Source organism: Pristis pectinata, chromosome 16 (assembly GCF_009764475.1).
Source record: "Pristis pectinata isolate sPriPec2 chromosome 16, sPriPec2.1.pri, whole genome shotgun sequence".
In the NCBI taxonomy this organism is placed as follows: Eukaryota; Metazoa; Chordata; class Chondrichthyes; order Rhinopristiformes; family Pristidae; genus Pristis; species Pristis pectinata.
In genome coordinates, this window is record NC_067420.1 from 39,393,264 (window position 1) to 39,416,549 (window position 23,286).

At 44.2% G+C, this 23,286-nt stretch overlaps 1 protein-coding gene across 1 annotated transcript in view; it reads left to right on the forward strand.

The window, feature by feature from the left end:
- LOC127579070 (deoxynucleoside triphosphate triphosphohydrolase SAMHD1-like) overlaps positions 1-22,130 on the forward strand; it is a 37,719-nt gene extending 15,589 nt beyond the window's left edge. Inside the window, exons 9-16 of the mRNA XM_052031706.1 lie at positions 1,027-1,135; positions 2,971-3,062; positions 4,044-4,159; positions 7,481-7,620; positions 9,565-9,654; positions 12,939-13,043; positions 14,460-14,597; positions 18,685-22,130. Of these exons, the coding sequence (XP_051887666.1) occupies positions 1,027-1,135; positions 2,971-3,062; positions 4,044-4,159; positions 7,481-7,620; positions 9,565-9,654; positions 12,939-13,043; positions 14,460-14,597; positions 18,685-18,828 (934 nt within the window). The 3' untranslated portion in view covers positions 18,829-22,130. The remainder of the gene's footprint in view (positions 1-1,026; positions 1,136-2,970; positions 3,063-4,043; positions 4,160-7,480; positions 7,621-9,564; positions 9,655-12,938; positions 13,044-14,459; positions 14,598-18,684) is intronic.
- The last annotated feature ends 1,156 nt before the right edge of the window (positions 22,131-23,286 follow it).

The following is a 23,286-nucleotide window of genomic DNA, read 5'->3' on the forward strand; positions in this document are numbered from 1 at the left end:
TGATAAATCCATAACACAATGAAGTTAACTCGTAGCTATTTACAAGTTAAGTCCATGATTCCTGACTGAGGATTTTGAAACGTTGAAATCAGTGTAAAATGACAACTCCTGAATTAATTCCTCCAGAACAGGAGGTCATAATGAAACTAACCCTTTGCCATTTGGAAGCAAAATTGAGAAGCACATTTTTTCCTCACTGGGAACTTAAAAACATTGAGATGTGAGCCCATTGACTGATCTCAGCAGCAGGTCACCATCTGTGTGAATGTTCATCGGAACATGTGGCTGCTCTAACCCATTGTTTTTCCTGGTCCAAGCATGTAGATGCTATGGCTAGAAAGCACACCAGCACCTCTACTTCCTCAGAGGCGAAGGAAAATTCAGCACGTCCCTGTTGACCCTCACCAATTTTTATCAATGCACCGTAGAAAGCATCCTATCAGGATGCATCACAGCTTGGTACAGCAACTGCTCTGCCTGAGACTGCAGGGAATTGCAGAGAGTTGTGAACATGGCCCAGCCCATCAAGAAAATCAGCTCCCCCTCCATTGACTTTGTCTACACTTCCTACTGCCTTGGGAAAGTAGCCAACATCATCAAAGACCCTATCCACCCCAGATATTCTCTCTTCTCCCCTGCCTTCCATTGGGCAGAAGGAAGAAAAGATGTTAAGAAAAGCTTGAAAATGCACCACCAGGCTCAAGGACAGCTTCTATCCCACTGTTATAAGACTTTTGAACAGACCTTTTGTCTGATAAAGATGAACTCTTGATCTATCAATCTACCTTGTTGTGGCCATTGCACTTCATTTGTTTACCTGTACTGCACTTTTTCTGTAACTGTAACACTATATTCTGCATTCTGTTATTGTTTCCCTTTGTACTACCTGATGTTTTAGAATGATCTGTATGGATGGGATGCAAATCAAAGTTTTTCCCCTGTATCTCGGTACATGTGACAATAATAAACCGACTACCAATGATGTGGCAGAGGCTGCCATTAATGTGTCTTGTCTTGCCTCTGAAGGGACTGTCACCACCTTGGAATCCAGAACAACTTTGACTTTCAACGCTTCCTCAAGTTTGCTCGAGTTTATGAAGTCAAAAAGATGAAGGTCATATGCACTCGAGATAAGGTGATAATGCTGTGAGATGCAGAGGAGTCTCTTGAGTTTGTCTTGAAAAGCCTTGCCTCAGGCAGCCTGAAGCTAATTGTAACAGTTCTACTGATATCTGGTAACTCTGTAAGGCAGCTTTCAGCTCCTTGCAAAACACCTTGTAGGCAAAGACCTTAACAACCACAGATGGTAGAAACCATTAGGTCAGAAATGGTATCTTCATGGTAACACCATGAAGATGTGTACGGCCATGTGAGAGATGTCATCAATGTGCACTGCAGCCATTGATGCCTTTATTCCTAATTGCACCAATCACATTCACCATCACCCCTGTTCTTGCTGAATGAAGCTAGATCCTATTTGAGAGATGCTACAATTTATAAAATTCCCTTCCTTTGATTCAATTCCTTCTGGGCCTTCTCCTCCCTCATCTCTGTAACCTCCTCCAGAGAGCCATAATCCTCCAAAGTAATTCTGGTTTCAAGTTTTCCTAATTTAATGGCTCTGCTGTTGGTGTTTGGGAACTTAAGTTTGGAATTCCCTTTCTAAGTTCTCTTTTGGCACTTAAGATCCACTTCTGATTAACATCACTTGTTCCGCTACCTCTTCGTAGAGCCCAGTGCCAAATTTTGTTCAGTTACACTTCTTTAATTGCCTTGGGGTCTTTTAACAACTTTGAAGCCCTACATAGATGCTATTTGTTGATGTTGCATTTATTTTAATCCTGTGGAATCCATGCATTAATGCTGCCCTGCTCTTGTGCTCTCGGAATGATTGGACCCATCCTCTCCATTGACCTGTACAGTTCTTAATGTTTTCAGGCTAATAATAAGCAAATGTTACTCTAAGTGAAGATTGTTGGCTACAAATTCTAGGGGACTTAGTGATGTTTTGCCGTGAGCTGAGTTCAATGTAAAGTTTTATTAATCTTGTTGATGGTAGATATTACTTGGATTGAATGCCTAAACTATTGCCTGTTATTACTGCTGTGGATTTATAAACTGTTCTGGGGGTTTCATTTTCAGTTCCTAGAAATTCCAATCATACAGCATTGGTTCATGTGTGAACACTTGGTATGATTGTGTTTGGCAACCATTCTGTGAGGAACTCTGGAATGGATTAATGCATTAAGGGGAGTACTTTCTGTACCATTATAAATATAAGATGAAATGGGACAAGACTGTGGTTACTCTGTACTGCCCTTGCCTACATGTGTAACTTCAGCTTACAGTCATTCAGTGTACCCATGATCCACGAATGCTGGGCATCAGAATGAGTATTTGCTGAGTTCGGAGAACTTCAAGAATGCCTTTGGGTTGCATTGCATCAATGCAAAACTGACTGCTTTTGTAACACAACACAAGGCTGGATCAAAGGCTGATTGCTAATGTCAAAGGTTCATCGATCGCGCAGAGACTGGGACAGCTCCATCAGAGGAACTTGCTGATCTTTTAGAAGTCCAACTATAAAAGAGATGAAAAAGTTAGACGTGGAAACCTAAGCTGAAGGGGAAGGAGGGGCCACAAATTCAAAGAGGTGAAGGGGTTTAAGACCGGTATCAGGACGTGGGTCAAGTACACAGGAATGGCTCTTGGATAGTAAATTGAGATTAAAATCCCCGACTGATTATGTGATAGGCAGGGGTACTGGCATTAGTCTGATGAGCTAACTGGCATCCACTAAGTCATTGTCTTGTGATCAGCAAATAACTCTCATGTTGATATTCTTAAATGCCCACAGTGTTAGTCTGACGGAATCACTTGCTGCTGGGATCTGCTTCTGAAATCAATGTTCCTGATGCGCACAGTGTGATGCAGGAGAAGTGACCTCTCGTTTTTCATCTTCCCCTGCAGGAGGTTGGTGACCTGTACAACATGTTCCACACGCGCAACACCTTGCATCGCAGGGCCTATCAACACAGAGTGAGCAACATCATTGAGAGCATGTGAGTACTCCTGTAATGTGGCTGGTACGGTGCTTTTACTATATCCTTGCACCCCTTCCTTCCACCCATCTCCCCCCCACCCCCCCCAAGCCCTAGTGTTTCTGGACAGCACTGGCTTGTGTGAAGTCTGTCCTTTGGCACCTTGAACCCATTGTAGTGAAACAGATTCGAGGTCTCAGAGGCAAGGACTCTGAACACAGTCTTTGAGAAAAATGATATATTTACAAAAGACAAACACGGGGGAAGGGTAACGGGAATGACACGCGCACAGCTGATAGCGAGTGTGGGAAAATTGCAACAAGGGTAAAATGTGTATATATGCACACGCACACATACACGTGCGCGCGCGCGCGAACTGGGTACAGACAATCAAGGAAAAACAATACGATAGCTGCCACCCCTTGACGCAGTGCAGGCACCGCTCTATGCTACCAGGGATACTAACTAAGATGCTCCCAAACCTTAAACCATGCACATCTCACCTATGATTTCTCCAGTGCCGTTTCACAGTGCTTGGCCTGGAGCGAAACAGGGTGAATCCCTCAGAGACAAAAAGGCCGAGCCAAGCACATGGCACTCTTTATAGTGCTGGAGGGCTGGGGGGCATCCAGCCCGGGTAATTTAAAATGGCCAGGTGTGCAATGATGGGTGGGGTGGGGCCAAACCTTGATTGGCAGTGGTGTCATCCGACCAGGTAGGGATAGTATTGTCACGTAACAGCCTTTGGCAACTAACTAGCAGATAATTCAGTTGTGTCCTGTGCTCACCTGACAGTGATGTGTTTACATTGCTGCATTCCTCATTTGGGTGCTGGTGATGAGCAGCGAGCCTAGAGTTGCGTTTCTTTAATCTTCCTTGCCCATAGGTCAAGGGTACCGAGGCCATTTGCACATCCAGTTCTTGTCTTCCCCGTCAACTTATCATAAGGAGGCTGTGTGGACAACAGTGCTGACACGTTTCTAAACACGTTTAATCCATCAGGATCACAGAGGCGATGGTGCTGGCTGATCCGCACATCCAGATCAGCGGAACAGGTGGGAAGCTGTGTCGCATGTCAACGGCCATTGATGACATGGAGGCTTACGCCAAGCTCACAGGTGAGCACTCTTCTCCTTAATTTTGACCTAAATTACTCTTCAAACCCTGCAGAAACACTGCACAGGAGAAGGCTATTCAGCCCATTGCAACCATGCTACCTCTCTGTAAGGGCCAACCAATAAATCCTATTGCCCTGGTCTTTCCCTGTTGCCTTTCATTCTTTTGCTTTTTATCTGAAGATCAAAGTATTTCTGGGAACTTTTTCTGGCCAACCCTTGTCATCACTACAACCTGCTGCATTTGTGAAATAAAAGCACCCTGTATTCCATCTGGGTAGTCTCCAACCTGGCAGCATGAACATTAAATTCTCAAACCGCTTTCCCCTCTGTCCCTTTTCCTCTTTTTTTTCTCTTTTCTCTCTCCTCCTGATCCAACTGGCCCCTCATCACCCTTTCCTTTACCTCCCCTACCCTCTCCATCTCCACATCACCCACACTAACCCTCCTTTTGGTTCCCCTCCCCACCTCCCTCCCTTTACTCCATGCTGCACCTTCCTCTCCTGTCAGATTGCATCATCTTCAGCCCTTTGTCGCTCCCGCCTTATCACGTCTCAGCTTCTGACATCATTCCCACTCTTCTTCCCCCCCCTGTTGGTTACATGGGAGAGTGCAGTCTAAAACTACAAGATTGCGAGAATTGAACCTATCACCCCCCACCCCCTCTCCTGGATCCACCTATCACCTGCTCGCTCTTTGCTCCACCCCTTCCCTCCATCTCGTTGTACTGGCTGTCTCCCCCTTTCTTTCAGCCCAGATGAAGGGTCTCGACTAGAACGTTGACTGTCCATTTCCCTCCACAGATGCTGCCTGACCTTCTGAGTTCCTCCAGTAACTTCGTGTGTTGCTCCAGATTCCAGCATCTGCAGTCTCTTGTGTCTCAACCTTGCATCTACACTGTCAAACCGCTTCTGAATTTTTGCACATTTCAATGAGACGACACCTCACTTTTCCAAGCTCTAGAGCGTAGAGGTGTCATCTCATTGAAAGTGCAAAATTGCCTGATTCATCTCTCCTCAAAGAATGATCCCACCATTCCAGGAATCAAATTGTGAACTTTTACTGCACTTCCTCCACCATTTGTATATTCTTCCTTGGGTCTGGAGACCAGACCTCCACACAACGTTACATATGCAGCCTTGCCAGTATTTTCTAGAATTGAAGCAAGGCATTATAGAATCGTATAACATGGTAGCAGGCCCAATTTGTCCACGCTGACCTCTGGGCACCCTTCTGTATTAATCCCATCTCCCATCACTTGGTCCTACGCCTAGGTAATTCAAGTGCTCATCTAGACACTTAAATACTGTCGGCAACCCAGCTTCAACCACTCTCTCAGGCAGTGTATTCCAGGTACTTGCCACTCTCTGGGTGAAGAAGATCTCCCTCATATCCGCTCCCAAGTCTCTTCCCCCAACCCTAAATCTATGCCTGCTAATTTTATCTACCTCTGACATGGGGAAATGTTTCCTGCAGTCTACCCTGGTTAAACACCTCGTAATTTTATATACCTCAATCATTCCCCCCCACCCACCCCACCACCAACCTCCACTGCTCCAGAGAGAACAGACCCAGTTTCTCCATCCTCTTCGTAACTGAACTGCTCCATCCCAGGCAACGTCCTGGTGAACCTCCTCTGCACCTTCTCCAGTGCAATCAGATCCTTCCTATAGCAGAACTGCACACAGTACTCCAGCTGAGGTCTGGTCAAGGTTTCATAAGGTTGGAGCATAACCTCCCAACTTCTGTATTCAAAGCCCCATCTATTGAAGGCCAGTGTCCCATATGCCTTCCTAACCACATTCTCTCCACAAAGACTACAAAGCCTCATGCCCGTTGGACTAACCCCCTTTCTCCCTCCCTATTGCATCGCAGCACCCAGTTCTTAAGCTCTGGCTCATCTCTGAGGCCAAGTCCCTTGGGCTGCAGGTGCTTTTTTTTACAGATGTGGTTACCAGCAGTTTTTAAGTGACTCCCACAAACTTCAGCTGCAACGCATCTCCTGCCTTGCCATGTCTGAGTTAAAGATATTTAGTTAATTTAATCATCTTTCTTAATCCTGTCACTGTTGATGTAACCTTGTTGAAATCAAAAGTCAAACTTGAGTTTATTGTCGTATACACAAGTACACGTATGTGCAGGTGCAATGAAAAACTTACTTGCAGCAGCATCACAGGCACACAGCATCAAATAAGCAGCATTATTTGATGCTTATTTTACAAAATAATAAAATTAATAATAACATTTGTAAATAAATGTAAATTATACACAATTTTTACAAGAAGGAACACAATTAGAACAAAAAAATCAAAGTTAATTTTAGTGCACAGTGATCAAAGTGGTCATAGTGTTGCTAAACTGTAGTGATTAGGGTTGTGCCGGTTGGTTCAAGAACTGAATGGTTGAAGGGAAGTAGCTGTTCTTAAACTTCACCACATACAAGTCTCTGTGTATTCTAATTACTCCCCCAGGCAGAAGGCAGCAAGCCTTCCCTTCAAACGAGTTAAGAATGTAAGAATCAGGAGTAAAAGTAGGCCTTTTGTCCCTACGAGCCTTCTCTGCTATTCAAAATCATGGCTGAAGTTTTACCCCTGTACCATTTTCTTGCACCATCCCCATATTCCTTGATTCCCTCACACACCAAAGTCCACAGTGTATGGACAATGCAATCAGAGTATGGATGCTCCATTTAAAAACCGCGCTGTGCCACAGAATTGAATTCCCAGAGTTGTTCGACTTCATTTATCCTGTTTTGGTTGGTTACATGGGAGACTGCAGACTAAAACTGCAAGATTGAGAGAATTTAACAGGAAAACCAAGCATTACTAATCACTTTTTAAAATGAATATAAAATCATCCTTTTTCTCAGAAAAGTCCTAACTCCTTAGACACTTAACTCGAAGGATGTTGCTAAAAGAGGCACTGTGCTAATAGGAGACACGAGATGGCAGATACTGGAAATCTGGAGCAACACGTACAAAATGCTGGAGGAACTCTGCAGGTCGAGCAGCATCTATGGAGGGAAACGAACGGTCAACCCAGCCCTGATGAAAGGACTCATCCCGAAACATTGACTGTTCATTTCTCTCCATAGATGCTGCCTGACCTGCTGAGCTCCTCCAGCATTTTGTGTGCGTCATTGTGCAAGTGGGCAAGAATCACACATCTATGCTTCCAAGTTGCCTTAATTCAGTTAATCAGAAAACTTCATAGATTTGTTCCCTTTAACCAAAGGTTATATTATTGGAAAGGTCAGTGTTTTTTGTTTGTATTTTCATGTTATTGTTTAATTTTTTTCTTTGGCCTTGGATTTTATTTTTCCAGACAATATCTTCGAAGAGATCCTGCATTCCTCTAAACCTGAGCTGAGAGAGGCACGGGAAATCCTGAACAACATCATTTGCCGCAGACTGTACAAATGGATCGGGCAGACACAGCCTGCGGCAAAGACAATAATTGAAGAGGTAAATATCAGACAGGTTGGTAGTCCAGCTGCAGAGGAATGGGCAGGCACAGTAGTGTAGCGGTTAGTGTAATGCTTTACAGCACCAGCAACCAGGGTTCAAGTCCGGCCACTGTCTGTAAGGAGTTTCTACATTCTCCCCGTGTCTGCGTGGGTTTCCTCAGGGTGCTCTGGTTTCCTCCCACATTCCAAAGATGTACGGATTAGGAAGTTGTGGGCATGCTATGTTGGCGCTGGAAGCGTGGCGACACTTGCGGGCTGCCCCCAGAACACTCTACGCAAAGGATGTATTTCACTGTGTGTTTCGATGTACATGTGACTAATAAGGAAATCTTATCTTATTTACCCAACTAGTCTGTGTCAGTATTTATGCTCCACACTAGTCTGTGAACTCTAATTACTCTCCCAGGCAGAAGGCAGCAAGCCTTCCCTTTAAATGAATTAAGAACAAGTTCACCTTCCATGTACTTCAGCTTGTCTGTATTCCCCTGAAACCCCTTTATATCCCCCTCCCAACATACAGTCCCACCCAATATGTATCATCAGTTACCTTGGAAATATGACATTTGCTTCCCTCGGCTAAATCATTGGTCTGATGCTCAGAGACATTGAGGGGTTAGGCAATGAACGTTGGCCTTGGCTGCAGCAGTCACATTCTGTCAAACAAAAGACACGGCATCAAATTCCAAATTGTCACCATGCTATTGTGTAAAGGAAGTCTTCCTAAATTCTTTAATTTGTTAGTTGCTGTTGAGTATTTATACTGACCCACTATTGGAAATGACTTTCTCCTATCCATCCCTTTGATACCTAAGAGTTTGTGTCAGCTTTCTTCACAATGTTGGCCTTCGGTTCTCCAAAGTTTAGTCAACATAGAACGGTAAACCACAGGACAGGCCTTTCAGTCCATGATGTTGTGTTAAACTAATTAAACCAATGACTCCTAATTAATCTAATCCCTCTTCCCCGCACATTGACCATATCCCTCCCTTCTCTGCATATTCCTGCACCTATCTAAGAATCTCTGAACACTCCTATGCAATCTGCCTCGACCATCACCCCTGGCAGCGATTCAGGTTTCGCACCACTCTGTTTTCTTAAAAAAAACTTGCCTCACACATCTCCCTTTGTATGATACCCAGATATCTTTATTAGTCACATGTACATCAAAACACACAGTGAAATGCATCTTTTGCATAGAGTGTTCTGGGGGCAGCCCGCAAGTGTTGCCACGCTTCCGGCGCCAACATAGCATGCCCACAACTTCCTAACCTGTATGTCTTTGGAATGTGGGAGGAAACGGGAGCACCCGGAGGAAACCCACGCAGACACGGGGACAACATACAAACAACGCTAACCACTACACTACTGTGCCTGCTCCCTCTCTCCTTAAATACATGCTCTCTAGTACTAGACATTTCAATCCTGGGAAAAAATGATACTGGCTATCTGCTCTATGTCTCACATAATTTTATAAACTATCAAATCTCCCCACAGCTGCCACTGCTCCAGAGAAAACAGCACTAGCTTGTCCAACCTCTCCTCAAAGCACATGTCCTCCAAACTAGGCAGCATCCTGGTAAACCTCCTCTGCACCTTCTCCAAAGCCTCCACGTCCCTCCTATAATGAAGTGACCAGAATTGAATGCAGTACTCTAAATGTGGCCTAACCAGAGTTTTATAAAGCTGTAACATAACTTCCTGACTCTTGAACTCAAAATACAAGTACATGTAGTTGTTGTAATGTTGAAAGGGTGGGGATCCAATGGATGGATTTGTTGAGCTGTAGGGGAAGCCCTAGATGGACTTTGATAACATCACTATCACTTTGTGGGGGTTTACTATCACACACTGTGGTGGATGTCTAATTGTACATTGGATTTTTTTTTGTACATAACCATGCTTAATCCAACTCGATTGCAATGTTCCCTCTCCTTTTAGGAAGAGTTTTGACGAGCTGGCTGATCAAGTGGTTGCAGCCCTTCCATCAACGCCTGTGGAGGTTCAACTCCAGGCGGAAGATTTCATTGTAAATGTGAGTAATGGCTGGTTAAAGATGTGGAGGATAGATTCTCCCTACAATTGGCAGATGGTGTCATTAAGGGATACAGCGTGGAAACAAGCCTTCAGCCTACCTTTTATCACTCTGCTAATGAATGAAAGTTATCTGATTAGCCTGGTCAATTTGCCCTACTTTTTTGTGACCAGGGCATGCCTGGAGAATTACCCATTACCTAATCCTACCCGAACCCATTTTCTGCTCCCCACATTGCCATTAACTCCCCACAGAATCTACCACTCACCTACACACAAGGGTAAGTTACAGTGGCCAATTAATCCACCAATGTGCACGATTTTGGGATTTGGGGTGAAATTGGAGCTCTCTGGGAATCCCCTGTGGTCACAGGGAGAGCGTGTGAACTCCACATAGATGGCACCCAAGATGAGGATTGAACCCAGGCTGCTGGAGCTGTGCTGCCTGTCTCACACTTGTGTCAATCACTTCTGGTGTGAGGACACTGCTTCTACAGTGTATGTGGTGAACAAGGTTTGTCTAATGGTCTTCATTCACTATATCACCACTTGACCTCTTCTATCCTTCCTGATGAGTAGTGTGCTCTTTGTTTTGCTTATCACTTTATGTTGCCAGAATTCTGCAGTGTATGCGTTCACTGCCGATGAATGGTAGGGTCCTGCGGAGTGTTGTCGAACAGATGGACCTAGGAGTTACAAGTACATGGTTCCCTGAAAATGCTGTCGCAGGTAGATAGGCTGGTGAAGAAGGCTTTTGGCACACTGGCCTTCATCAGTCAGGACATTGAATACAGAAGTTGGGATGTTACGTTGCAGTCGTGTAAGATGTTGGTGAGGCTGCAGTTGGAATACTGTGTTCAGTTTTGGTTACCCTGTTATAGGAAAGATGCATTAAGCTGGAAAGAGTGCACAGGAAATCTACAAGGATGTTGCTGGGAATCGAGGGACTGAGTTATGGAGAGAGGTTGAGCAGATTGGGACTTTTTTCAGTGGAGCATAGGAGAATGAGGGGTGATCTTGTAGAGATGTATGAAATCATAAGGGGCATAGACAGGGTGAATGTACAGTCTTTTTCCCAGGGTTGGGGAATTGAGAACTAGAGGGCACAGGTTTACAGTGAGATGGGAGAGGTTGAATAGGAACCTGAGGGGCAACTTTTTCACCCAGAGACTGGTCAGTATATGGAATGAGCTGCCAGAGGAAGTGGTTGAGGCAGGTACATTAACAACATTTGAAAGGCACTTGGACAGGTACAGGGATAGGAAAGGTTTAGAGGGATATGGGACTAGCTTAGATAGGAATCTCGGTCAGCATGGATCCATTGGGCCGAAGGGCCTATTTCTGTGCTGTATTACTGACTCTGAACTGTGAACATATGGTTAATGAAGATGAAGGGAGGTGGAATTCTCCGAGTATATTTTTAAGAAAAGTGGATTACTATTTTCCATTTTGGTTTTGACTTTTGCTCACTGACTATGTGGACATAGTGTAGTGATTTCCCCATAGGCTTTCGCAGCCAATTAAATCCTTCTGTGGTCTAGTTGCTATCCTAAAGTCGGGGTGAATGTTGTTTAATTTACATGTAGCAAATGTTATTGAGGTAAATGATCAACTCACCTACTACGCACTGTGTGTTGGCCAGGACATGGAGAGGTTGCACGGCCACCCCTCAGGAAAACTCCACAGGTTCTTTTGCACCCTAAAGGGGCTTTGGTTTAACACCTCATCTAAAATCTGGAACTTCGAGTAGCGTAATAGCGATGTGTCTGCCTGTTTTCTCTGCTGGTGTCTGGTCTTCGACTTGGACTTGAATGCATGGCCCTAATGATTTAGGTGAGGTTGCTGTCCATATTACAGTGCCATTACTGGCAATATTCTAACTTGAGGGAAGGTACCTGACAAAATAACATTTCAAATATTAGAGTTTTGGTGTGAGAATTTTTGTTCATATGGCCGTTAAGGTAGTCCATAAAACATTTACCTCACTTGGTGGTTTGGAATATTGTTTTAACTTATTCAGTTAGCCCTTCCTTCACCGTTCCTTGTCTTCAGTCTGTTCTGTTTGAATAAAATGCTTGCAAGGCAACCGAACCCTCTGCAAATTGGGAATTAAGAGTCTTATGCAGAACGTTATTACAAGTTACCTTTCATGATTTGGTCAAGCGTAAATCCAGAGCTTATTTTCCTTTTAAGTGTGCTGTTTGATTCACTCAAATCTTCCTTGAGCTACACAAGAGGTCCTGGGGAGGGTAACACCAGAAAACAAAGGACTTCAGATGCTGGAATCTAGATGAAAAACATAATAATGCTGGAGGAACTCAGCAGGCCAGGCAGCAACCGTGGAGAAAAGCAGGCGGTCAACTTTTCAGGTCAGGACCCTTCTACCGCCTGCTTTTCTCCATGGATGCTGCCTGGCCCTGCTGAGTTCCTCCAGCATTATCATGTTTTTCATCCCGGGGAGGGTAATTTTCCCTCATTTATAGTTATCCAGGTAAATCTTCTCTAAATCAAACTGGCTGTATTTCTTTTGGCTCTGGCCATGAGGAAGTTTTCAGTGTGTAGGTTGCTTTAGCTTTGGCTCAGTACTTACCATTCTCAGGTCTTGAGTCAGAAGGTTGAGTTCAAGTCCCACTCCAGTCTACATCACAGATATCTAGGCTGGCAGTCCAGTACAGCACCAAGGAAGTGAAGAATTCTTGCTCATGTAGTAGCCTATATTTATTATTGCAGCACCAGCACAAAATAGACTAGCTGGTCACTATCACATTGCTGTGAGAGAGCTTGGTACACAATTCAGCTGTTATGCTTCCTACATTACAAATTTAAATGACCTTCAAAGATGCATTGTAAAGATTTATAGTTATACAACACGGAAACAGGCCCCTCTGTCTACTGACTCAGTGACAATCATCAACGCTCGTGCACACATGTCCTCATTTGATTTCTTCCCGCATCCCCATCAACTCCTCCCAGATTCTACCACTCACCCACACTATTGGCACAATTACAGCTGACATTTAACCCATATGTCATTGGGATGTGGGATGCACCTGCGAGAAATTTGCATGGTCACAGGGAAGATGTGTAAACTCCGCACAGACGGCACTGGAGGTCGGGATTGAACCTGGGTCGTGGAGCTAAACCAATACCAACAGAGCCACGTTCGTAATCCTAGGGTTTGTGACAGATGTGATAGAAATATAACTCGTCTTATTGTGAGGCTGCTTACAACAGTGTAATTTGTCTTGCATAGTGAATAAATATATTTAAAATTCCTGACTCTAGGTTGTTCAGATGGACTATGGAATGAAGGGGAAAAATCCCATTAATAAGGTCCGATTCTACTGCAAGAATAACCCCAACAAGACGGTCAAAATCAGCAAAGAGCAGGTAACTTCCCCAACATCAGCGGGAGAAACAAATCCAGCTTCCGAAGCAGCGTGTAAACTTGCCTCCTTCTAGCGGTGCACTGACCGGTGCTGGGGGTGTGGCTGACTGCTGTAGTGCGGCAGTCATGGGCCTTCCATTGCTTTTGGGTTGTCTCCCAGCAGTCTAGGCCCTTGAGGTGTTGGTCATCTCGCTGATTCTAAACTGTGATCCAGCTCTTAACTTGGAGTGACTTGGATCTGGACCTTGCTGCAGTGCCCTAGAAAGCTCATTGTGGCCTGGTTGTCATAATGGGATAGGTTAGACAGGCTAGACTGGTAACTACTGGAGTTTAGAAGAGAGGGGAATCAATGAAATATATAAGATCCAGAAAGGTCTTGGCGGGATTGAAGTGGAAAGGATGTTTCCTCTTTTGGGAGGAATCTTTTGCAAGTCCATTACTCATTGAAAGTGGCTACACAGATAGACAGGATGGTTAAGTAGGCTTATGGAATGCTTGCATTTATTAATCGAGGTATTGAGTACAGGAGTCAAGAAGTTATGATGCATCTCTATAGGACTCTGGTTGCATTTAGAGTATTGCGTGCAATTTTGGTCACCTTGCTTATAGGTCACCTTACTTAAGGATATTGAGGCTTTAGAGAGGGTGCAAAGATTTACTATGATGCTGCCTGGATTAGAGGGCATGTGCTATCAGGAGAGGCTGGACAAACTTGGGCTCTTTTCTCTGGAGCGGCAGAGGCTGAGGGGTGATCTGTTGCAGTGTATAAAATTATGAGGAGCATAGATAGGGTGGACAAGCAATATCTTTTTCCCACTATTGAGTGATCCAATACCAGAGGGCATGCATTTAAGGTGAGAGGGGATTAGGTTCAGGAACAGACGTGAGAGGTTCAGTTTTTTTTTTACTGAGAGAGTGGTGGATGCCTGGAATGCGTTGCCTGATAGGGTGGTGGAGGCAGACTCATTGGGGGCTTTTAAGAGGGGCTTGAATGGGCACATGAATGAGAGGAAAATAGAGGGATATGGGCATTCTGTAGACAGGAGGGAATAGCTCGTTGGCACAATATTCGGGCTGAAGGGCCTTGTTCTGTGCTGTACTAGGAGTTCAATTTTAAAAATAAATGGTTGCCCATTTAAAAGGTGAGGTAAAACCTTTTCTGTCAGTGGGTTGTGGATCTTTTGAACTCTCTTCAAAGCAGAGTGCTTGAATATTTTTAAGGCAAAGGCATGATGAGCTGACTGAAGATTGGTGTGGGTACGCAGGATTGTGGATTTGAAGTTACAACAGATTAGCACAGTCTTATTAAAAGGTGCAGCAGACTTGAAAGGCTGTGTGGCCACCTACCTCATACATTTGTATATCTCCTTGTGGATGTGGATGTGGATATTGACCTTCTCTCTCTGGTGCCCACCCAGGTATCTCAGCTGCTGCCGGAGCAGTTTACAGAGCAGCTGATCCAAGTGTACTGCAAGAAGACCGATGAGAAGAGTGTGCAGGCTGCCCGGAAACACTTTGTCCAGTGGTGCATCAACAGGAACTTCACCAAGCCCAGGGTAGGGAGAGGGAGACACCTCTGTGTTCCTATAATAGTTTCTGCAAGTTCAAGCTTATTGTCATGGGCCCTCATACCCAGGGTATAAATGCCATGAAAATTAGCTTTTTGCAGTAGCAGCACAGTACATTTTGGCCTCACAATCTACCTCATTATGACCTTGCACCTTATTGTCTACCTGTACTGCACTCTCTCTGTAGCTGTAACACTACTCTGCACTCTGTTCTTGTTTTACCTTGTTCTACCTCAATGCATTGTGTAATGAATTGATCTGTATGAACAGTATGCAAGACAAGTTTTTTTTTTTACTATACCTCGGTACATGTGACAATAATAAAACAATTTACATAAATTACATAAACTTAAATGAACATAAATTATACATAACTTGCAAGACAAAATAAACGTAATGAGATTAGTGCAAGTTGAGGGAAATAGACTGAGGTAGAATTAGGGTTTTTCAGGTCAGTTCAAGAACCTGATGGCAGTGGGGAAGAAGCTGTTGTTGAACCTTGAGGTGTGGGTCTTCAGGCTCCTGTACCTCTTGCCTGATGGCAGCATCGAGATGAGGGCATGGCCCGGATGACGGATGTCGCCTTCCTGAGACATTGCCTCTCGTAGATGTCCTCTCTGCATTCTTTCTTTGGCTGTGTTATAGTCTGGCGATACTAGTATTGACTTTCACCTGTTGTAGGTGTGTGAGACTCTCTAGTCCACAGTTTGACCTCTGTTATGCAACGCTCCTTGTTGTAGCTTGGTGGTAACTTAAAACTGAGATGAGGAGGAATTTCTTCAGAATCTGTGGAATTTGTTGCCATAGATGGCTGTGGGGGCCAAGTCATTGGGTGTATTTTAAGGCAAAGACTGATAAATTGTTACAGACGCCATTTGATCCATCGACGCTATGCTGGCTCCCAATAGAGTAATTTATGTTGCAGTTCTACAAGATGTCGGTGTAGCTGCACTTGGAGTATTGTGTACAGTTTTGGTCGCCCTGTTACAGGAAAGACATCATTAAACCAGAAAGAGTGCAGAGAAGATTTATGAGAATGCTGAGTTATAGGGAGAGGTTGACCAGGCTAGGACGTTATTCCTTGGAACAAAGGAGATTGAGGGGTGATCTTAAAATCATGAGGGTTATAGATAGGGTGAATGCACGCAGTCTTTTTCCCAGGGAAGGGGAAATGAAAACTAGAAGGCATAAATTTAAGGAGAGACGTGAAAGATTTAAAAGGGACCTGAGGGGCAACAACTTCATGCAGAGGGTGGTGGGTATATGGAACAAGCTGTCAGAGAAAGTAGTTGAGGCAGGTACAATAACATTCAAAAGACATTTGGATAAGTACATGGATGGGTGGCGGGGGGAAGTTTAGAGGGATATGGGGCAAACACAGGCAAATGGGACTAGCTTGGTGGGCACCGTGGTCAGCATGGACAAGTTGGGCTGAAGGGCCTGTTTCCATGCTGTATTGCTCTATGGCTATATTCTATTTCAATCAGTCCAGTTTCGCTGTTCTTCCAGATCCCTGCAAATCATTTTCTCATTGAGTTCCTCTCCATTTCTTTTTTGAAAACCCTAATTGGCTGACATCAATGAGGTCTCATGAAGCTCTATGTACGTGTGTCTGTGCACACGCATTTTCTGTAAGCTGTCACTGCAGTGTTGTGTACTGAGAGTGCTACTCTCAAAGGACAGCCCTAAGAAATCATTGGAGGTACTGTCTTTCAATTAAGATATGAGATTATGGGGTTGCCTGCTAGGATGGAAATTAAAAGATCCCATTATACTCTTTTGAAAAGCAGGGAAAATCTCCCCAGCTTCCTGACAAATTTCTCTAAATTGGATTATTGTGGAGCTGTTGTGGGAGCTTGCTGTGGCCGCTGTGTTCTTTGTATTACAGCTGTAACTTTGCAAGGTTTTCATTGGCTGTATAAAGCTTTGGGACCTCCTGAGGTTACAAATTGTCAATCTGTTTTTTGTTTCTGTATGAATGTATTTACAGTTATGCCCATAGGGAGAACCTTCAGTGGCTGTTGCCGGAGATTGTACAATTCTGGTTACCACACCTCTTGGGAAGGATGTGAAGGTCTTGGAGAGGAAGCCGAAATCCCTTAGAACAGCCTTGGAACTATTCTAGGAAATCTTTTCTGTACCAAGGTTCAGTTGGAGTAGCACAAGCTGGAGATGGGAGGCCCTTCATGATAGGTTTAGGGTAAACTGAAAGTAGTTGCTCCCGTTTGCAAATGGTTCAAGGACCTGAGGGCACAGATTCACAGTGAAGGGCAAAAGGCAAGGAGTGTGAGGGGAAGTGTTTTTACGCAAAGAGTGATGATCTGCTCCCTGTAGCTGTGCTGGAATCAATCATTCAGAGGTTTCAGAAAGAAATTAGCCAGGCATTTCAGGGAAATGCCTGGTCAGGGGGATCTGGACAATGGACAAACAGCGTGGATTCAGTAAACCAAGTAGCCCTCTCCAATGCTGTTACAATTCAATGAGGAATTGGCTGTACCTCAGGAAGGAATGCTTGAAGTGTGCAGGAATAGGGAATATGACAGTTGGTCTTTTACCAGTGAGTATTCCTTTTCAAAGCTTTCTGATGGCCCAGGCTGTTTGCACTGCAGAAGTGACAGTGACAAAGTAATATGAATCAGTTGCAGGTTCCAGGTGCCTTAATTGAGATGAGATGAAATTTCTTTATTAGTCATATGTATATCGAAACACACAGTGAAATGCATCTTTGCGTAGAATGTTCTAGGTGCAGCCCGCAAGTGTTGTCATGCTTGTGATGCCAACATAGCATGCCCACAAGTCCTAACCCGTACGTCTTTGGAATGTGGGAGGAAACCGGAGCACCTGGAGGAAACCCATGTGGGCACGGGGAGAACGTTCAAACTCCTTCCAGACAGCGGCTGGAATTGAACCGGGGTCGCTGGCGCTGTAATCGCGTTACGCTAACCACTACACTACCGTGGGGTTTTGGTCCTTAATCACAGTTATAATAAAGGAAACTGTGGCAAATAATTTGCTCCTTGTCCTAGTAAGTATTTGGAATCCTCATGCACTGCCCTAGATTATCAAAGCCCGTTTCACCGACCTGAGTTTATAGTTCTCAGCCTTTAAATACAAGATTAAACCATTTCTCATTCAGATGTGGAGATCTCCCCACTGTTCCCATTTGCCCATCCCATCTCCCTTATTTGATTCCATGTTCTGCCTTCCTTTCCTATCGGATTCCATCATCTGCAGCCCTTTGTTGCCTCCACCTATCACCTCCCGGCCTCTGTTACTATTTCCACTCATCCCTCCTCCATCTCCTCACCTGGATCCAACTCTCACCTGCCGGCTCTTACTCCACCTCTTCCCCTCGCCTCTTTATTACTGGCTCTCTCCCCTCCATCCTTCAGTCCAGATGAAGGGTCTCGACCCAAAAACGTTGACTGTCCATTTCCCTCCACAGATGCTGCCTGACCCACTGAGTTTCCTGCAGTAGTTTGATTTTTTTTTTGCTCCAGATTCCAGCGTTTGCAGTCTCTTGCCTCCATCTTCGTTGTAAGGGAAGTATGTGATAAATATCTAATTCCCAAGGATATTGAAATTGGGAATGTGATTTGAAACCATACATTCATGGAATGACCCTCTGTCGGTTCCCCAGTGGGGGTCGTTCATGACCCTGGTATTAAATAAAATGGTTAAAGTCAGCCCCTTGTAATGTTGTACATTTCCTTGTACAGCAAGCTCCCACAAGTAATCATCCGATGGGGAGGTAAGCCCTTTCGCTAGGGATGTTGGGATAAATGCCAGCCAGGATACTGTGGGGGAAAAAGCCCCTGGTCTTCTTTGGAATCAAGGCAAGGTGAGGGTGGGTGGGAGAGTTTTCCATGTCCAGCCTGAGAGGATGGAAGGGACCTTTGTCGAAAGATGACGTTGGCACGGATTTGGAGGACGTTGTGTGGCAGGATGGTGCGGAAATGCTGGGAAGTTGTTTTTCTTAAATCCTTTTAAGGCAAGAGGTTTAAATACACTGATAATGACTTTCCTTCTCCCTCAAAATGGTGGTTAATTATTGCATGTTTGTACCTGCCTGCAGGATGGCGATGTTCTTGCCCCTGAGCTGACACCACTGAAGGCCGATTGGAACAACAGTGACAGCGATGAATCTGAGCCCAGGGTTGACGTTCAATCGTATCGTCGTATGAATAGCGACAAAACCAGGATGCAGCTCTTTAAGTAGGAAGTGTGGGAATTTTCTGTGAATCCTGGAATCTTTTTACCTCCAGTCGTTGTGTTGTTGTACTTTCATAGCTTCCTTGGGTCTTTTCCAATTGGCAGCTTTTGGAACTCTTGCTTGAATGGGGAAAAGCAATCTTCATGCAAAGAAATCCAAATCTAAATGACTTCAGAGAAAGTCAGTTGAGAAGATTTGATTATTTTATAAAACAAAATGTAGTTGAACAATTGCTTTCCTGTACCAGTTGGGATCTAACTGCAAACTGTAAACTATATAGCTTGATGTGTCTAAAAGAGCTTCCACATGAACGTTGAAGAGTGTGGATTGTGTTCACGCCAGAGGATGAAGCTTTTATCCCGTTCTGATTGTAATGTTTATGGATACTTCCAGCTAAATGAAGCACTAAAATGGGACTTACTGTGGCACCATTGGGGCATTAGCCATTCCTGCCTGTAGGAATAATGCCTTTTCAAGCTTGGAAGAAAAACAAGCCACTGTTTTGTCATTCAAGGTGTTTGTCACTACATCATGAAAAAACTGGTACAAGCATGTTGGACATACTTGCTTGTAACTATACATGTTATAGCTTTGTGGGATTATGCCATGCACTTTGTGTTTCTTAATATATTGTATCACTTTAGCCCACAGTCTAATGTTTATCAATGCAAACTTAAAATATTTGACTCAACTGAAATGTTGGGAAAATCAGATGGGTCTTTAGTCTGCACTGCAGACACAAATGGAGAGGGGCTGATTGCAATTGGATTTCCCCAATTGACTTGTTGCTGCCTAATACATGAATGTTGCTGTGGGAGTTCAATGGTGACTGTGTGGCCAGTAATGGACATCCTGGTCCAAGCAATAGATGCCTCTGTACTGTGGCAGGTCTTGCCTGTAACCTGTTTAGAGAGCTGTTTGTCCATTTAAATATTTTAGCAGGAGTCGGCAGATGAGAATCAAGGTTTGACCAAATAATCATTTTTGGGATTGAGGCTACATATTGCTTTACCACTTTTTAATAATGATAGGTGGAGTTGCCTACTTTTTAGTATACTCAGGGTGTTTTTAACATGTCAAAAAACAGCTAGTTTTGCAATATAGAAGTCAGTGCACTAAACACTTCTGCAAATTGCTTGACAACTTTTAAATCATGGCTTTTATAAACTTAAATTCAAGCCAAACTTCTTTTCTCCCACCTTTGTTGGTCACTTACTGTTCAACCATTTGCAGGGTGACTGTTGAAACTGGATCAGTGTTTCCAGGTTTCATTGTAGAACAATATTGATTTCTGATCAATAATGGAGGGTTTTTAATCCAATGCGTCTTGTTTGAGAATTTCAAGTAAGTGGGGGGCGGGTGGGAAGCATCACCTGAAATCTTTTGCAGACTCAGAGGAATTCAGTGTTTATAGATGAGTATTCAGAATCTTCCTACTCTTCGCTATCAAACCCCACCATCCCCACCCAAGCTATTTGATTCCCAGCCCTGAACTATAAGATCATAGGATTCTTCACTCAAGCACAACATGTGGAGATCTTTGTTCTGAGATCACAAAGATCTGAGCCCTGCAGAAGTTTGAAACTAGGCAATATTGGAAGCCAAATTCTCTAAGGTTGATCACTTGGTTATTTCCCAAAGTCTAGGATGGTTTGTTTCCATGGGGGTAAATGGGAAGGTTATATTCAGTCCTTCACACTGAATTGTGTTTTTGTATACAGTAAACTAGTGCATGCACACACTGGTTACCTACTGCAAGTAACGTTGGCCAACTGCTGCCCCCTCTTCTTCCAAGCTTATTCTAGTGTAATCATAGCATTGTATAAGTGTAGTGGTGGGAATTATGCAAGTGGTTCAGTTGGCAACAGGGATCTAGTAAACCCACAGTCAAGAGAAATAAGAAATTGTAGACACGAGATTCTGCAGATGCTGCAATCTGGAGCAACGCGCACAAAATGCTGGAGGAACTCAGCAGGTCAGGCAGCACCTATGGAAGTGTAGCGGTTAGGGTAACGTGATTACAGCGCCAGTGACCTGGGTTCAATTCCAGCCACTGTCTGTAAGGAGTTTGTATGTTCTCCCCGTGACTATGTGGGTTTCCTCTGGGTGCTCCAGTTTACTCCCATATTCCAAAGACGTACATGTTAGGAAGTTGTGGGCATGCTATATTGGTGCTGGAAGCATGGCGACACTCGCGGGCTGCCCCCAGAACACACTACGCAAAAGATGCATCTCACTGTGTGTTTCGATGTACGTGACTAATGAAGATATCTTAAATAAACAGTCGACGCTTCGGGTTAAGACGCTTCATCCAGTCCTGATGAAGGGTCTTGACCCAAAGCATTGACTGTTCATTTCCCTCCACAGATGCTGCCTGACCTACTGAGTTCCTCCAGCATTTTGTGTGTGAAGTAAGAAATTGTGGACCTTTGTGAAATTCATGAAATTGGGGAAATGGAATGGGAGAATGAATTCCGAGACTGTGACCCATGGAGTTTGGTGTCCCTACTGTTAATTCTTCAGGGGTGTTAATGATGGACAACTTCTCCCCATTCCACCCCTTCCCAAATTAGCATGGAAGTTCATTTTGACAAAACGTGGTTCCATGTGGGAGAAGGGAGAATGTTCTGATTGACCAGCACAAGAATGTTGTGGGTGGTCTTCATGGTAATAGGTTAGGTTTGTAGACGATACAAGCTCACTTGATAACACTGTGGTGTGCAGCTGATACCAGCTGTCTCTGATTTTTGTGCTGTCCAAGGCACTGTTGACGTTTAGTGCTGAGCTGAGTTTTTTTCTCCCCCACGAGTTGTCTCAGATGAGTTTAAATGTGCTAAATAAATGTCAGTTGTTTACTGGAACCAAGGCGTTCTGCCAGCTGAAGCTGGCCTTTGCCCAGAGGAGCAGAGAGAGAGATGCAAGAATGGATTCGTCCACTGTGCATGGCTCAATTTATTGCAGGAGGTGGGAGAGTATTATCTCTGGAGCTCTGGCTGCAACACTATGTATATAAATTGCCTTATTGGGGTTTTTCAGGGGTAGTATGAATGTATAAGGTTTTTACCTTTGGACAACTGAATGTCATTTTCTTCCCTTCGTTTCATTGGATAGTGAGAAATATTTTTGTGACAGTTGACCTTGGATCACGTGGCTCCATCAGCCCTGTTTTAAGAGGTCTCTGCTGGAGTGAGGTTGCGTAATCATTTAGCAGTTAATTGTGTTTTCTTTGTCTCTATGTAATATTTAATGTATGACCTATTCCTTGAAATATATAGAGACCTAGTTTGTGGAATATCAATAAAATTGTGTTTATCTGATCATTATCATATCACTGTGGGAGCTTACTGTGTGCAATTTTATTGGTTCAGTTCTTGCATAGTAGCAGGGACTACACTTCAAGTCCTATTAACACAGTCAGATTAAGTGATTAGCTACAAAAGACAGAGGTGAACAGGATTTTCTTTCCCTCTTAAGGTTCCTGAAACTCTGGAGTTCTTTACCCAGAGACCTGTGGCGGCAGTCATTCAATATATTCAAGGCTCAGATTTTGGCCTCAGAGTGGAGAGTTAGGGGGCTGAGGCCAAAATCGGATCAATCACGAGCTTTGAGGGGCTGAATGGCCTGTCACTACCATTCACAGGAGTGCAATCCGACAAAGAATTGTCAAAAGGCAAAGGAGGAAAAATCAGGAGGTGACTAAAATCCTGGCGGAATAGTTGGGATAATGTTTCCTCCGGTTCAGCTGCCATATTTCCACACTTGTTCTTAGTCACTGCTCAGCCACCAACTCTCCCGGATTGCCTGCGAGCCTTGTGCTTTGCCTGGCAATCTCCTGGATTGGGCAGGGATCTGAAACTGTAACCATCTGCTGTAACAGTGTGCCTTCTCCCAATCTTTTCTGTAACATCCTCTTATTGCAGACAGCCAAGACCATCTGCTGCAAAGTGTGGGGAATGGGTGTTGGGTGACGGTGCATTGAGCTTGAGGGGTGAACATAGGGTGTGGGGTGAAGCTGTGCATGCCTCCTTCAGAATAGAGGAAGATGTTCAACATTTTGCAGTTTATCATGAGGAGCTTTAGGCCTCTTGGAGAATTTTTAGGGTGTAATTTAGGAGGAAATAAAGAGAAACCGTTCACACTGATGAGACGGTCGGTGACCAGAGGGCGCACGAAAGAACCGGAGGGTCATTTGATAATGGTTTTCTATGCAGCAAGTTGTAACCTAGGATACGTGGTAGAAACCGATTCACCGACGATTTTCAAAAGGGAATCGTACAAATACTCGAATTGCAAGGATCTGTAGGGTTGTGGAGAAAAAGCAGGAGGTGGGTGAATTTTAAGAAGCAGCAGGATTATAATGAGCATTCAATTCGGTGGAGCGCTTTGCACTGTGATAGGGGAAGAAGTGATGAGGAGGAGGGCGCCAACTCCCGGGACTCGCCAAACCTGTCAATCACGGGCAGT